Genomic DNA, 15,743 nt, shown 5'->3' with positions numbered 1-15,743 from the left:
TCCAGTTATTTTTAAGACTATTCCTTAAGATACTTTTTTGAATATATACTTTATTATTTTGTATTTTTTATTGCATGAAAATGTAAAAAGAATAGTTATAGATGTTTATATTTTAGCAGAAAATAAAGTATTTAAAAAGCAAGCTGAGATAACTGTTTCAAGCAAATTATATTAAAGAAAAATCTCTTTTTGAGCAATGCAAAATTATTCTTTTTTATGTTTACAAATGTTGTTTTCTTTCTATTATTTCAGTTAAGACTTAGACAAGTTTTTCAAAGAGAAAAGAGTTTTTTTTTTTTTTTTGATTGATTTAGTGGAAAGAAATTTGTTGTTGTTAATATCATTGTTGTTAAAATTATTATTGTTTTTTTTTTTTTAACGTATCTTCATGTTTTTATTTATAAAAGTTAAGTTCAGTTATTGTTAAAATCACTTCTTTAATATTCTATAAAAAAAAAAAAATTTACAATAGTTTATGTAGCTATTCAAATGTGAAATATTTTTATTTTCAACTTAAATTATCAGAAGAAAAAGAGAAAAACCTTTTTAGCACAAAATAGTTAATTAAAATGATATATTTATTCTATACTTTTTATCTAGTTTAAGCAATTTTTTTATGGATACAGCTTTATTTTACTTTGTTTGAATATTGCAGTTTTACGTTTTTTTTTTTTTTTCTTCAATGTTATAGTTATATTTTACTGTTACTTACTTTTTGATAGGTTAAAATAAGTTGGTAGTAGAGTCGAAATTCTTAAACACATATAAAAAAAGGAAATAACTTAATATATATATAATTTTTCTTTTTAAATTATATAACAGGGTAATTTATTTGCAAAGTTCTGGATTAATTTTAAAATTGAAATTTCAGATAAAAACTTGACCTTTTAAAGTAAAGTTAGATATATATTTATGTGTATATAGTGTTAGATATATGAGTGTGTAATTTTTTTTTATTTTTTAAGAAAATTCTTTTTTTTTTCTATTTATTTTTCTTTAGAAAAATATTTAATGTTGTAAAGTTTAATAGAGTCTCTTTTTATAGAGCTTTTTGTTTTAGAGTTTAAACTTTTCATTTTTTATTTTATTTTTAGCTCATTATAATATTGATTAAGTTTGGGTATGCAACTCGATGACCGAGAGGTCTTTTTGCTATCCAGGTCATTGAACCAAAACATTATTGAGCAAAAATTTTTGTTTTTTTTTTTACGCTTTTTGTTCAATAAACTAATAATAATAATATACAAACTTTAAAACATGCAAATTAAACTGTGATTTTGCATATTACAATGTTTTAGTAAAATTAAATTTATTAAAATACTGTAATTATTTTACTATAAGTATTTTTATTCTTAAAAGTTTATCCAAATTTTTAACTTAGTTCATGTGACATTTTGATCTAAACTTTATTTCTAAGAATTTTAGAAAAGCTCAACTTTAATTTATAATAAGTAAGTGACAAAGTTGTTTATGATAAGTATTTTAAGTTTTTTTATTGCAGTTTTTCCATGAATAACAAAAAATAAAGTAACTCAAACACTTCTTCTATTTATAACTTTAAAATTAAAGCAAAAATTCTAAAAAGTGAAACTTTTGTTATAAAAGAACTTTTTTTAAGCTACATTATGCTAAAGTTTTGTAAGCTAAAACTATTTGCCTTCTTATACAACTAATTCTTTACAGGGTTGCCACTTTACCTGAAAACTTGGAAATTGGCAATTAAGGCAAAATAAACCTAGAAAAACATGGAATTTGAGAAATTTTGAAAAAAAAACCTTGAATTTTGAACAAAAATCACTAAACAACCCGGAAAAACCTGGAATTTTAATAATTTTCACATGTTCAGCAGTAAAGTTTCTGTTTCACTCAACAAACCTATTATATAAATAAAATATTTTTGATGATGACAATTACTTATTAAAGAATATTCAAAGTAGCTTTACAGTATTTTTTCAATGTTTTTATACTATTTAACACAGTTTCTTACCTCAAACTAGACTTTATACTAAAAATAGACCCAAAAATGTGTACTTTTAAAAACCTGGAAGAAATTTGGAAAATCTGGAAAAATTTTTGAAAAAGTGAGTGGCAACCCTGTTCTTTATATTAAAAATTTAAACCTTTGTAGGCATCTTAGTTGATATTTAATTTCAATTAGACTGTTTTTTATGGTTTTAACTTTTATATTTTGAATTTAAAACTTTCTGAGTTTTACTTTAAAATGACACATACAACTTTTACAACATATTACCTAATGTCACTTGACTTCTTTAGCAAAAAATAATTTCAACCATTAAAAAATTGCAGGTGAGTTGTTTAGTGTATCATTTTAATTAAACTATTCTATTTCTAGAGTATGTATAGTAACTTATCAATTAGCAAATCACTTAGCATAAGAAAATGTAGCCAAAAAAGACACAAATTTCTACAACATTTATGTAAACCATTTTCTGGCATGAATATAATTTTTCAGCAACTTTGTGGTCTGCTGGTATTGAATTGAATAATATGAGTAATGATATAATTTTCTAAATATAAATTTGAGAACCCTCTGACTCAGATATTGCATGATAAACACTTTGGTTGACATAAGTACAAAATATTCTTAATATTTACAGGGTAGTCATTTCACTTGAAAAAATCTAAAACTTGAGAATTTAGGCAGAAAAACTTGAAATTTGAACTAAAATTAAAAATACTTGGAATTAAAAAGTTTTTTATGTGTAATAAATGACGCTCAGAAGATATAAAATTAAAAATTTTATATACTTCATATATAACTTGATCTAAAATTCAGAGTTTTATTTATTACAAAGTAGATTTAAAGTAGTATTATTATCTTTAATAGTTACTATAACTTATTTTTATACCAAAAAAAGATTGCTATAAAAAATGAAAGTTATAAAGTCAGAAAAATCTAGAAGAATTAATTTTTAAAGAAATAGTTGAACACACTAAAAAAACTTCTTTATGTAAATTAGAAGCTATATGAACTTTTTCAGAGTTGCCACACACTAAAGATAACTCAGGCTACTTAAATTTTGTTTTATTAAGTTGTAATGTGTGTTATATTGGGACTTTTAGGTGTGTAAGCTTGATTAACAGTTTGAACTCCTTTACAAAATACAGTTTTTAGTTTTTTATTAATTTTGGAATAATGATCCTTAAAAATGTGTGATCTGTAGGTTTTTATTACAAACTTTTTACAAGATCAACAATAAATAAAAAGTTAAATAAAAGTTTTAAATTCTATAAAAACTCAGGGTTGCCACTTTACCTGGAAACCTGGAATTTGACAATTTAAGCATAAAAAAATACCTAGAAAAACCTGGAGTTTTATTGAAAAATCCTGAAATTTTTAAAGTTTGAGTTTTTGTTATTTTGTATAAAGTAGACAAAAATATATTATAGTATTATAGTTTTTATGATTTATAAATCTAAAGTTTTAGCTAAGTTTGTTGTTATGAAAACAATTATGTTTTAACATTAAGGGCATAGGGGGGTGAACAACCTTTCTTTATTTTGATCTTTTTTAAAGAGTTTTAACTAAGCTACAAGAAGCTTTTTACAGATTTTAAAAATTCAAAATAACTTTTGAGGTATAGCCAGTCAAAGTCGGAGCCAACAATAGGTTTCTTATGGGAGGCGCAAACTAAAACAACAAAAAAAGGCTATTTCACTTAAATCTATATTCTCCCAATTAATTTGAGATAAATACCTAAAACTTTCAGGAAATGTTCCAAGAAATATTTAGAAAATTCTGTTGGAACAAAATTATAAAAAAATAAAAAATAAAAATTTTATGATAAAAAAAACAAAAAAAAACTTTTTTTTGTTTATTTTAATATAATTTTATTTTTTTGAATTAAAAACAATCCTTCCAACAGAATTTTCTAAATATTGCAAGAAACATTTCCTGAAAGTTTCAGGTATTTATCTCAAAAAATGTAGGAGAAGATATATTTTTAGTAAAAAAGTCTTTTTTTGCCGTTTTAGTTTGCGCCTCCCATAAGGAACCTATTGTTGTCTCCGACTTCAACTGGCTATATCTCAAAAATTATTTTGAAATTTTTAAATCTGTAAAAAGCATCTTGTAGCTTAGTTAAAACTCTATTAATAAAGATCAAAAAAAAATGTTGTTTACCCCGCCCCCCTATGCCCTTAACTTTTTGTTGATATTGTTAGTGAGTTGAAGTCATTAGGAAAGAAAAAAAAAACATTAATTTGTACTTGTAATAAAAATGTTACAATTTCATTGAAGAAAAATATGAAGTGAACACAAAACTCTTCAAGATTTTTAAATAAAAATTCAGTAAACTAAATAATGCACATTTTGTATGTTTTCATCATCTATTTTAGCACATAATGACTTTAATATGCTTCAGACAAAGAAATGTTTTTATTAATTAAAAAAAAAACTATATAAAGCTTAAAAAGTATCATTTAGATTAGTTACAGTCTATGTATATTTTAATGAAATAGCAGTTTCACTTGTGTTTTATTTAGTTAAAAATGATTAATATAAAATCATTTAACTGGAAAAAATATTACGGTAATATAGAAATTAAATAGCAGGAGAATATAAAGCTGATGAAGTATTTATCATGATGCAGGGTTGCCACACACTCAGGGAACTCAGGGAATCTCAGGGAATTTTCAAACTCTAGAAAATCTCAGGGAAACTCAGGGAAACTCAGGGAATTTTGGCATTTTTCTTTTAACTCAGGGAAACTCAGGGAAGTTTTGATTTTTTCTCTAAATTTCAGGGAAGTTTTTGAAAATCTCAGGGAAATTTTTTTCTAGATCTAGAATGAGGTTTAGTTAATCCAGTTTCAATATTTTGTTCAAAAAAGTAATTTTTATTATTTAAGTGGTTATTTAGAACTTTTTTAGCCTTGCGGCTAGTTCTTCAATATTCTTAGTATTAAGATTGTAGTTTTTTTAAGTTTTAAATTTATATTTACTTCAGTAAAATCAAACAGTTTAGAGAAATGAAAGTTGTTGTTAACTATTTATTGAAATTCAATAAAGTCTTGCAAAAAACTCAACTAGAATTGGTGGTGAGATGCATGAAGAAAAAAAAGTACACTGTCAATATTTTACTTCAGCATTTTTAGGTCACTGTACTGCAGATAATTTAAAAAAAGCCCTATTGACCAAAATTCAAGAGTTAAACCTAAAAAATTTGATCCAAATTTCAATGGATGGACCAAATGTGAACGTTGCTCTTGCAAAAAAAGTTGACTTTGATAGAGAGGCTTCAGGTCTACCTCAACTTATTAACACAGGGTCCTGCAGCTTGCACATTATTCACAGGGTGCATTCAAGTCCGGTGTTGAAGCTACACCTTGGAAAATAAAAAAGTTTTAAAACATCTCCATTGCTTATTTGATCACACATTGGCCAGAAGAGATGACTATGTAACTGAAACTGGGTCAACCACCTTTCTTTTATCATTTTGCGCCACAAGATGGTTAGAGTCAAAGCAGGTAGCTGACAGAGCCATTTTAATTTGGCCTAATGTTGTTAAAATGGTACAGTACTGGAAAAAACTGCCTGGTTACAAACAGCCACCAGGTCAAGATTTTATAACTATAAGCAATGCTATAAAGGATGATGTATTAATAGTTGTAAAATTGAATTTTTTTAGCTTTGTTGCCTCAATTTTGGTTCCATATTTAACAAGGTATCAGGAAAACAGCCCAAGCATTCCTATCATGTATGATGATATACAGAAGTTAGTATACAAGTTAATGAATATTGTTTTTACTACTTCTTTCATGGAAGCCCTCCAAATGGAAAAAAGCTACTTGAACTAAATAATAAGCATTTTCAAAATAAAAGTTTTCACAAAAAAGATGTAGAGTTAGAATGTGCTGCTTCTACTTTAATTCAAGATTTGCTAAATCAAGGTAAAGTTTCTAACATTTTGTTCAAGTCATTTCACAATGAATGTAAACTTTTTATATTTGCTATAATAAAAAAAAATTAAAACAAGAATGACTGTTGGTATGAACTTTTTAAGAAGGGCTGCTGTTTTAAATCCGGCATGTCTAATTGGAATGGGTAAAGACCGTTGTGTCAGAAATTTATTGGTTTAAACCTTTTAAGATTGAGTTTTTGAAAACAGTTTTTTTCATAAATTTAATGCAGAAGCATACACATACAACCTTCCTTTTATTATTAAAGAAGAAAAATGAGAATGAGGTATTAATAATTTGTGTTAGAAGAGAAAATTTTTTTTTTAAGATTTGAAAAATACTCAGGGAAACTCAGGGAAATTTAAGGTTACTCAGGGAAATTTTTGGTCACTCAGGGAAGATTTTTTGGCTCAAAGAGTGGCAACCCTGATGATGGGAGAAATAGTATGTATGACTGAGTATGTTGAGAAGAAGTCAGTTTTATTGCAGTGAGCCTTAAGTCAAGACCTTCCAATGTAGTTCCAGAAATATTTTTATTACTACTTATATTTTATTGTTAAGTTTTAATTGTTAACAATGTTTACTTTTTATAACTAGCTTCTGATTTCAATTTAAATAGTTAAGTATGTTTTTATTCAAAACATTCTTGAGTATCTTTCTCTAGGATTTAAATTGTTTTAAAAATTACTTAAAGATTTAAGGCCTTTAATTGTTTTAAAGATAAGTGTTATCTTTTATTTTTATGTTATCTGAATCTATAACTTAATTTCTGTTGATAACTCTTTCATAAATTTTATTAGTAATACCAAGACATTATCAAGAATTAATAAATAGATAACATGTTCAAACTAAGAAAAAAATTAAGTAGACTTTTAGCTATTTGTATTAAGGGCATAGGGGGGGGTAAACACCCTTTTTTGTTTTTGATCTTAATTTATATAGTTTTTACTAAGCTACAAGATGCTTTTTACAGGTTTAAATAATTCAAAACCATTTTTGAGATATAGCAGTCGGAGGCGCAAACTAAAACGGCAAATAACTAGAAATTACTAAAAATCTATCTTCTCCTACCTTTTTTGAGATAACTACCTAAAACTTTCAGGAAATGTTCCTTGCAGTATTTAGAAAATTCTGTCGGAACAGAATTTAAAAAAAATCAAAAAATAAAAATTTTATAACAAAAAAACAAAAAAAAACTGTTTTTTTGTTTATTTTTTGTATTCTAATTTTAATGTATAATAATTTTTTTTTTTTTGTATTATTATAATTCTTAAACAATTTTTTAAATATATCATCAAGGAACATTTCCTGAAAGTTTGAGGTAGTTATCTCAAAAAACGTAGGAGAAGATAGATTTTTAGTGAAATAGTCTATTTTTGCCGTTTTAGTTTGCGCCTCCCATAAGGAACCTATTGTTGCCTCCGACTTTGACCGGCTATATCTCAATAATTATTTTGAATTTTTTAAATCTGTAAAAAGCATCTTGTAGCTTAGTAAAAACTATAAAGTAAGATCAAAAACCAAAAAAGGGTGTTTACCCCCCTATGCCCTTAAACTAACATAACTGCCTTTGAACAACCATCTTAAAAGAATTTAGGTCAGGTTCCAACATAATAAAATAGATTGCAATACTTACAGTAACTTTAAGTAATTTATATCTTTTGAACACCAGTTTTAACTAAATAATAACTTACTACTAAAAATCATCAAAAAAAGATGTGCTTTTAAAAACCTGGAAGAAATTTAGAAAACCTGGAAGACACCTGGAAAATTTTTTGAAAAAACAAGTGGCAACCGTGAATAAAATCATTTGCAGATAAGAGAGGTAAGAGTATCAGCCCAGAGTAAAGCTTTATACATATCAAGAGAGTTCTAGTTTCAAAATAAGTTCTTCTAATAAGCTTAAATATTAATGAAAGGAGTATTTATGTAGGTATGTTTGGTTGAGTTCAAAGAACATCTATTTTTAATTGGGAAGCGGTCAAAATTGCACAAAGATAAAATTGCACAATATGTCAATTTTGTATCAAGATAAATTTGCAATAGGGGACAAAGTTGCACAAAGACAATTTTGCACCAAGGGTCAATTTTGCATAAGTTACAATTTTGCATGAAGGGTCAATTTTGCAGCAGAGTGAAAAAAAAATATATAAAATAAACTAAAAGATAAATAAATTAAAAAAAAAACAAAAAATTACTGGCGGAGGACAAGGGCTAGGAGTAACAGTGATAGTAATAAAAAGAAAGTCACTGACCAAGGGTTAGGGGTAACAGTAATAGTAAAATAATGTAAATAAATTAACTGAATTGATTAAAAAAAAAATATTGATAAATAATTGAAAAAAAAAACATTCAACCAGTGCAAAAATGTCTCAGTACTAAAGTATCTTCGTGCAATTTTGTTTTCAGGCAATTTAGTGCCAATGTGCAAAAGTGTCTTCATGCAAAAGTATCTTAGTGCAACTTAGTCCCCTTGTGCAAATTTGGCACCTACCCATTTTTAGTTGCTATATTTCATTAAGTTTTTTAATATTACAATCAGGGTTTGTGCGCGTCAGGCTATGTCAGGCTAAATCAGTTTTTTTGAAAAAATTTGAAAACGTCAGGCTAAATCAGTTTTTCTATTTAAAAATTTCATTAAATCAGTTTTTCTCAGTTCAAATGCTTGAAAAGTTTTGGTTAATGAAAATTGAGAAATATTTTCACGATCAAATTGAGATGCAAATTTATTTCTTAATGAAGATTTAGTTATTAAAGACAAAAAGTCAGTATTTATAAAAAATAAATGCTTAAAACCTTTTGTTGAATCTCAAATTTTTTTTTTGAATATTTATTATTTTGTTTTTAGTATATTATATTTGTCATAATTATGAAAATTAATATAAAAAAAATACAGTTAAAATCATTACAGTTTAGTTCAACAACTGAGCTGTTTGTTTGAATTTTAATACTTGTGTAAACGTTTCATTTTAAATTTTAATAAAACACAACAATGCAAGTCGTTTTAATATAAATCTTCTGGTTATAATGTTTTTACTTAATATTTAATTAAATTGAACAATTGTGTTTAGTAATATATATTGAATTTTTACACCAGTAATAGATTAGATATAACACTTATATTAAAACATATCACTGAATTTGTTATGTTAAGGGTATAGGGGGGTTAATCACCTTTTTCACAAATTAGTCTTATTTTATTGAGTTGTAACTAAGCTATGAGTTGGTTTTTGCAGATTTTAAAGCTCAAAGTATTTTCAAGATAAAGCTGGTTGAAGTCGGAGACTACAATAGTACTAATCAAGACCCCCCAAAACCTAAAATGACTTCTAAAGGGGATTTTCTTACTTTGAAAAAATGTCAGGCTAAATTGTTCTCAGTCAGGCTAAATGAAAAAATTTTTGCGCACGAACCCTGTACAATATTGTTTTGTATTTTATTATTTTTATAACCCTTTCACTCCTACTTCAATTTAAATGAATTAGAGGTAAGTATAAAAAATTTATTAACATCATAAATTATAGGTTAATTTTTGCAAGTTTTTTTTGCCTTAATGTTTCTAAAACTTGAAAAAATGAAGATAACATTTTAAAAAATATTGATAAACAATTAATAAATAGAATTGTAAAACATTAAACTTAATATATATATAGTACTTTATATTTGTTTTATGTTAGAATTAAGCTGAACTACATATATGACATAAAGAAATTGACTTAAGTAATGTATAGTCAATTGGTAATGTATTATTTTAATTTTACTAGTAAGTAGTTACTTTGTCACTCTTTGACTGAAAAGGTTGGCTAAAAGGTTGTGCAAAGCAGGGTTGCCACTTTATCTGGAAACCTGGAAAAACCTGGAATTTGACGATTAAGGCAAAAAAAATCTAAAAAAAACCTGGAATTTGAGAATTTTTTTTTAAAAGCTGGAATAAGCTTGAATTTTTAACAATATTTACATGATAAGTAAAAAAATTTTGATTTGTCACAAAAAATTCTACCATATAGATACAAAAAATTTTGTCATCTTAAAAACCTATTTATTAAAAAACACAATTCAAGTAGTTCAACAGTACAGGGTTGCCACTCAGTCAGGAAAAGTCAGGAAAAATAAAAAAAATGACAAAAGTCAGGTAAAAATAGGGGGTTTTGAAAAAAAGTCATAAAAAGTCAGGAAATTTGATAAAATTAAAAAAAAATCATTTTAAATTTACAAAATTCCTTGTTTTCCAAAGCCTTCAAATGGTAAAAATTAATTAAAAGTCCTTTAAAGTCAAAAAAAAGTTCCAAAATTTTCTTAGAAACTTACAAACATATTTAATTTTATTTCCAATGCCTTCACCTGGTATAAATGAGTAAAATATCCTTTATAAAACTGCAAAAATTTTCTATTAACATATTGAACAAGTACCCTACTTAAACAAGCAGATTTTATAAGCTTTTTAGTATTGATGATCTGTAGCAAGGACACTTCCATAGTGAAACTGTGATGTATACACAAAAGTTTATCTAGCATAATTTAAGAATCCAAGTGTTTTTTGTTTAAATAATTGAGTTCTTTATAACTAAGCTGTTAGTTTAGTATTTTATGTAACAAGTTAATGTGTATACTGTACCTCTTTATAATTTTTTCAAAGTTGTTTAAATTTATAAATTAAGTTATAAGAGAGGTATATACCAAGTTTACTTATTCTTTGTATTTTTTGTAGAGTAACTTAAGTTTTTAAAGTAAATAAGAGTATATTTATTTGTTACAAATTTTATACTAAATGATAAGAGGAAATATTTTATACAACAGATATATAGTTTACTTTTTTATGTCTTTTTTTTTACAATTATTTAAGTATATTCTTTTTTAACTGATTTTTAATTTAAGGAATTTATATTAAATAGTTTGGGTAATATTTAATAAACTAATTGAACAATTAATATAAGTAAAACTGATTAAAAAAAGTCAGGAAATTTTTCTCAGCTTGATCAGTGGCAACCATGCTATATTGCAATTCAAAGATATTTAGTTTTTTTCATGTCATTTAAAAGTTTTTAGAAGTAGTTGAGAAAAAATCAGACTATGTTTGATTTTTTATGAATTTCATGCTAGTTTAAGTATCTTTTTTCTGTTAAATTTATATTTATAAATTTTAAGTCTTTTTGTTTATACTTATAAAGTATTTAAATTTGATTTGCAGTGTTTTTAAATTTATTTGCACTTTTTAAACATATTAAAAAGAGCTTAAGTTAATCTTAAAGGCTGGCTCTTATGTTTCACAGTGTAGTATCTTTGTTAAAACATGATTAGACAATAAATTTACAAAGTTTTATGTCTTTAATCACATTAACTAGGAGTTTTTATCCAAAAAATAACTATTTTGGCTCTCTGAATAAAACTATTTTGGCTCTTTGCAATAAAACTATTTAAGCTGAAGGCATTCAATAATATCAGTTTTAGCTAACAGAGCTAGGAGTGACAGATTGAAATAAAAAACCTAGTTAGGATATTTTTTTGTGAAGTCAAGTACATTTTTAATTTATATTTAAGTTATTCTGGTGTATTTAAATTATAAATATAATATTGTGAGAGTTTGTAAATATGAAATTAGTGAACAGTACTGCTACTTTTATAATTGCTTATTTAATAAGTAAATTTAATATTTCAATACTGATTTCTTTTTTATATAATTTTTAAAACCCTTCTCCTATTTATTTTAAATCAAAGAACTAAAGTAAGAGGTAAAGACATAACAGTTCATTGTAACCAGTTGCAATTTTATCATAGGTAGTTTTTAAAGTTTGAAATAATTGATAATTTTTATTGCAATTTATGATAATAAAAAGATAATATTTGTACTTTAAAGCTATTTTTTTCTAAAATGATTAACCTGCTTTAGAGTTCCTCAAAAAGATAAAAAAAGGTTTAGTTGGCAAATCAAAAACTTAAGTATAGATATTGCATACATATAAAAATTAAGTAGTAAGAATTATATAAACAACATGCCACTAAATGTTTTAATGAATTTGTGTAGAAAAAAAAAAAAAAAATAATGTTCATTATGTTTTACTAATATATGATATCATTTTCAAAAATATTAATGCAGGGTTGCCACTTGGTCAGGATAAGTCAAGAAATCAGGAAAAATTTAAAAAAATGACCAAGTCAGGAAAAAATGGGGGGTTTTGAAAAAAAGTCATAAAAAGTCAGGAAATTTGATAAAATTAAAAAAAAAGTCAGATTTTGTCAGTTTAAATTTACAAAATTCCTTGTTTTCCAAAGCCTTCAAATGGTAAAAATTAATTAAAAGTCCTTTAAAGTCAAAAAAAAGTTCCAAAATGTTCCTAGAAATTTACAATTATATTTAATTTTATTTCCAATGCCTTCACCTGGTATAAATTAGTAAAATATCCTTTATAAAGCTGCATAAATTTTCTGTTAACATATTGAACAAGTACCCTACTTGAACAAGCAGATTTTGTAAGCTTTTTAGTATTGATGATCTGTAGCAAGGACACTTCCATAGTGAAACTGTGATATATACACAAAAGTTTATCTAGAATAATTTTAGAATTCAAATGTTTTTGTTTAAATAAATGAGTTCTTTATAACTAAGCTGTTAGTTTAGTATTTTATGTAACAAGTTAATGTGTATACTTTACCTCTTTATAATTTTTTCAAAGTTGTTTAAATTTATAAATTAAGTTATAAGAGAGGTATATGCCAAGTTTACTTATTCTTTGTATTTTTTGTAGAGTAACTTAAGTTTTTGAAGTAAATAAGAGCATATTTATTTGATACAAGTTTTATACTAAATGATAAGAGGAAATATTTTTTACAACAGATATATAGTTTACTTTTTTATGTCTTTTTTTACAATTATTTAAGTATATTCTTTTTTAACTGATTTTTAATTTAAGGATTTTATATTAAATAGTTTGGGTAATATTTTTTTTAAACTAAGTGAAACATTTATATAAGTAAAACTGATTAAAAAAAGTCAGGAAAATTTTAGTAAAAAGTCAGGAATTTTTTTTTTCAGCTTGATCAGTGACAACCATGACAGTATCTTTTCAATGTTTTTATACTATTTAACACAGTTTTTTACCTTATTTAAATTTAAGTTTAAAAACCTGGAAGAAATTTTGCAAACCTGGAGAAAATTTGCTAAAAGTCAGTGGTAACCCTTGCAAGCTAAATTTTTAAGAAAAAGTTTTAAACAGTTTTTATATGAATATGTATTGCATTAACAATTTTTATTTATTAGTTATATTTAAAGCCTTATAAGGTAAATAGATTTTTTCAAAATTTATCATTTAAATTTATGTGGAAGCTTCTCTCACTTCTTCTTTGTTTCTCATTAAAAGTAAATTTTAAGGTTAAAAAATATATTTGTAGTAACTATAAATAATTTAAGCTAAAAATAAAGTTGTTAAATTTTATACTAATCAGAAACTATTCTCCACAGGTTTCTATTTAATTAACACAAAACTCACCATGTCTTACATGCTTCCCCATCTCACCAACGGCTGGCAAGTGGACCAGGCCATCCTGAACGAGGCGGAGCGGGTGGTGGTCATCCGCTTCGGCCACGATTGGGACCCCGAGTGCATGAAGATGGACGAGACCCTGCACAAAATTGCCGAGAAGGTGAAGAACTTTGCCGTGTGCTACCTGGTGGACATCACCCAGGTGCCCGACTTCAACAAGATGTACGAGCTGTACGACCCGTGCACCACCATGTTCTTCTACAGGAACAAGCACATCATGATCGATCTGGGCACAGGTAACAACAACAAGATCAACTGGGCGCTGGAGAACAAGCAGGAGATGATTGACATCATTGAGACCATCTACCGGGGTGCCATCAAGGGCAGGGGTATTGTGGTGTCGCCCAAGGACTACTCTACAAAGTACAAGTACTAGGCGTGGATTTTCATTATTTCCTGTGCTGTGTATGCACATTGCATTTGAATTGGAACTATTTTTTTGTTGTATTAATATAAAATTGACATATATTTTGGAATTTTGAACAGTCTTTGAAATATATTTTACTCAAACAAATTTTCTTGAATTTTTTTTTATGCTACTGCTTCTTAAAGACTCCATACTAATTTGATATGTAAATTTTTAACAAAAAACTACTACATGTCTAATTGGTTTATTGGTTATAGATTTGTGTTTGCAATATTTAAAATAAAAAAAAGTACTTGATAAATGTGTATATAAATTTTTAAATGTAAGTTATAGAAATTGGTACTTATTTAAAGTGTTAGAGTGATTGTTTATGTCTTGGATTTACACCTCTTAATATTTACATTCTTTTTTTTTCTTAATAAACTATTAAAGATGAAACTAATAGTTGTGGTTTTTTTTTTATAAATTCTTATTACTAGAGTTTTTAAGTAGTTAGTTTTTTAAATATAACATTCAACCTTTAATAAAAAAACCAATAATCTTGATTAAACACCATGCTTTACGTTCTTGCAAAAATAGAGTTAATAGTGAGCTGATCTAAATTTTTATTGTTAGTTAGGCAGATTTTCGTACTTGAGGTTTTGTTTTTTGATGTAGAATTGTTTAAGCATTAAATTGACAAGTTTAATTGTTTAAACATTCAATTTACAGTGGTATGTAAATGATCTTGTAAACATATATTTCTAAAAAAATAAAAAGTTAAGATATTGAAATATTTGATAAGTATAAATTTTTACTAACCAGTTTAATTTCTGATATTGTTTTTAAACTTTTTTGGTTCACTAATTAGAAAACTGCTATTTATTGTGAATTCAAACTACCCAGTTAATATCATTAAAAAAATTAGCTGTACTGTTTCTAAGATTAGTTTTTACAACTGTTAAATACTTAAAAATAATTTCTTTTTCAGTTTCTTTATTTTAAATTTGAGTAAAATAAGTTTTTTTATTTAAAACATTGATGAAAGGTCACATTGATTTTTTTTCAAAAAGTAAAGATATAGTTTTTTTTTTACAAAATTTTGGTACATATTAATTAGAGATATAGTTAAGGTCATGAGTTTTATTTTCTTGGAAATTTAAACAGTTTTTGTAATGGTTTGATATAAAACGTTTTATATTTTATAGCTCTTGTAAAACTTAGTTTAAGATGAGTTTTCAAATAGATTCTAGTGAGAAAACAAAAGCTGTGGTTAGTTATCAACTTTAAAAAAAGATTTAGGTTTAGCAACCTAGATGTATGAAATCTTTTAACTGCTACAAAAAATGCTATGACTAGAGATTTTGAATACAACTTTAAATTACCGAAACTAATCTTTTTACGGCCTAACTTCTATCTTTAAATTGTATATTGAGATTATTGAAGTATATTTAATTGTATATTGAAACTAGTTACAGGATTGCCACATACTCAGGCTAACTTAAGCTGGTTAAAAGTTTTTGAAAAACTCAAGGTAGTTTGGCCTTTATATTTTTAAGCTTATAAAAACTTATAAAAGCTTAGGCTTGTATATTTTTAGGAAAACTAAGACTAGTAGAGAAATTATTTCTTGAATCCCAAACTATTTTCTATTGCTTTAAATATTTTTTTCCACATGTTAAGTCCTTTTGTTAACAGTTTGGAACTTTTAGGCATTAAAGCTTGATGGAATATTTTTTTGCAGTTTTTGCCTTATATTTTTTTACTACTTTTTAAAAACTCGGCTTAGTTTTTGGTTACTCAAGCTGGCTTTTTTGCTCCAAAGAGTGGCAGTCCTATAGTGAAGAATATAAAAAATTAAATGAAAAGAGTTGCTAATTAGCAGGTGTTTTGAATAACTATTCAGCTTAGATTGTTTTAAAATAGTTTGAGCCTACA

General features: G+C 25.6%; 1 protein-coding gene across 1 annotated transcript; it reads left to right on the top strand.

The window, feature by feature from the left end:
• Positions 1-2,182: 2,182 nt before the first annotated feature.
• LOC145849544 (thioredoxin-like protein 4A) lies at positions 2,183-14,258 on the top strand. The gene is made up of 2 exons (XM_082954485.1): positions 2,183-2,307; positions 13,378-14,258. The coding sequence occupies exon 2, from the start codon at positions 13,407-13,409 to the stop codon at positions 13,833-13,835; it is 429 nt and encodes a 142-aa protein (XP_082810611.1). The 5' UTR covers positions 2,183-2,307; positions 13,378-13,406; the 3' UTR covers positions 13,836-14,258.
• The last annotated feature ends 1,485 nt before the right edge of the window (positions 14,259-15,743 follow it).

Source organism: Thalia democratica, chromosome 2, assembly GCF_965202585.1.
Source record: "Thalia democratica chromosome 2, ktThaDemo2.hap1.1, whole genome shotgun sequence".
Classification (NCBI taxonomy): Eukaryota; Metazoa; Chordata; class Thaliacea; order Salpida; family Salpidae; genus Thalia; species Thalia democratica.
The sequence above is the reverse complement of the archived record's forward strand: the minus strand, read 5'-3'. Positions and strand labels throughout refer to the sequence as shown.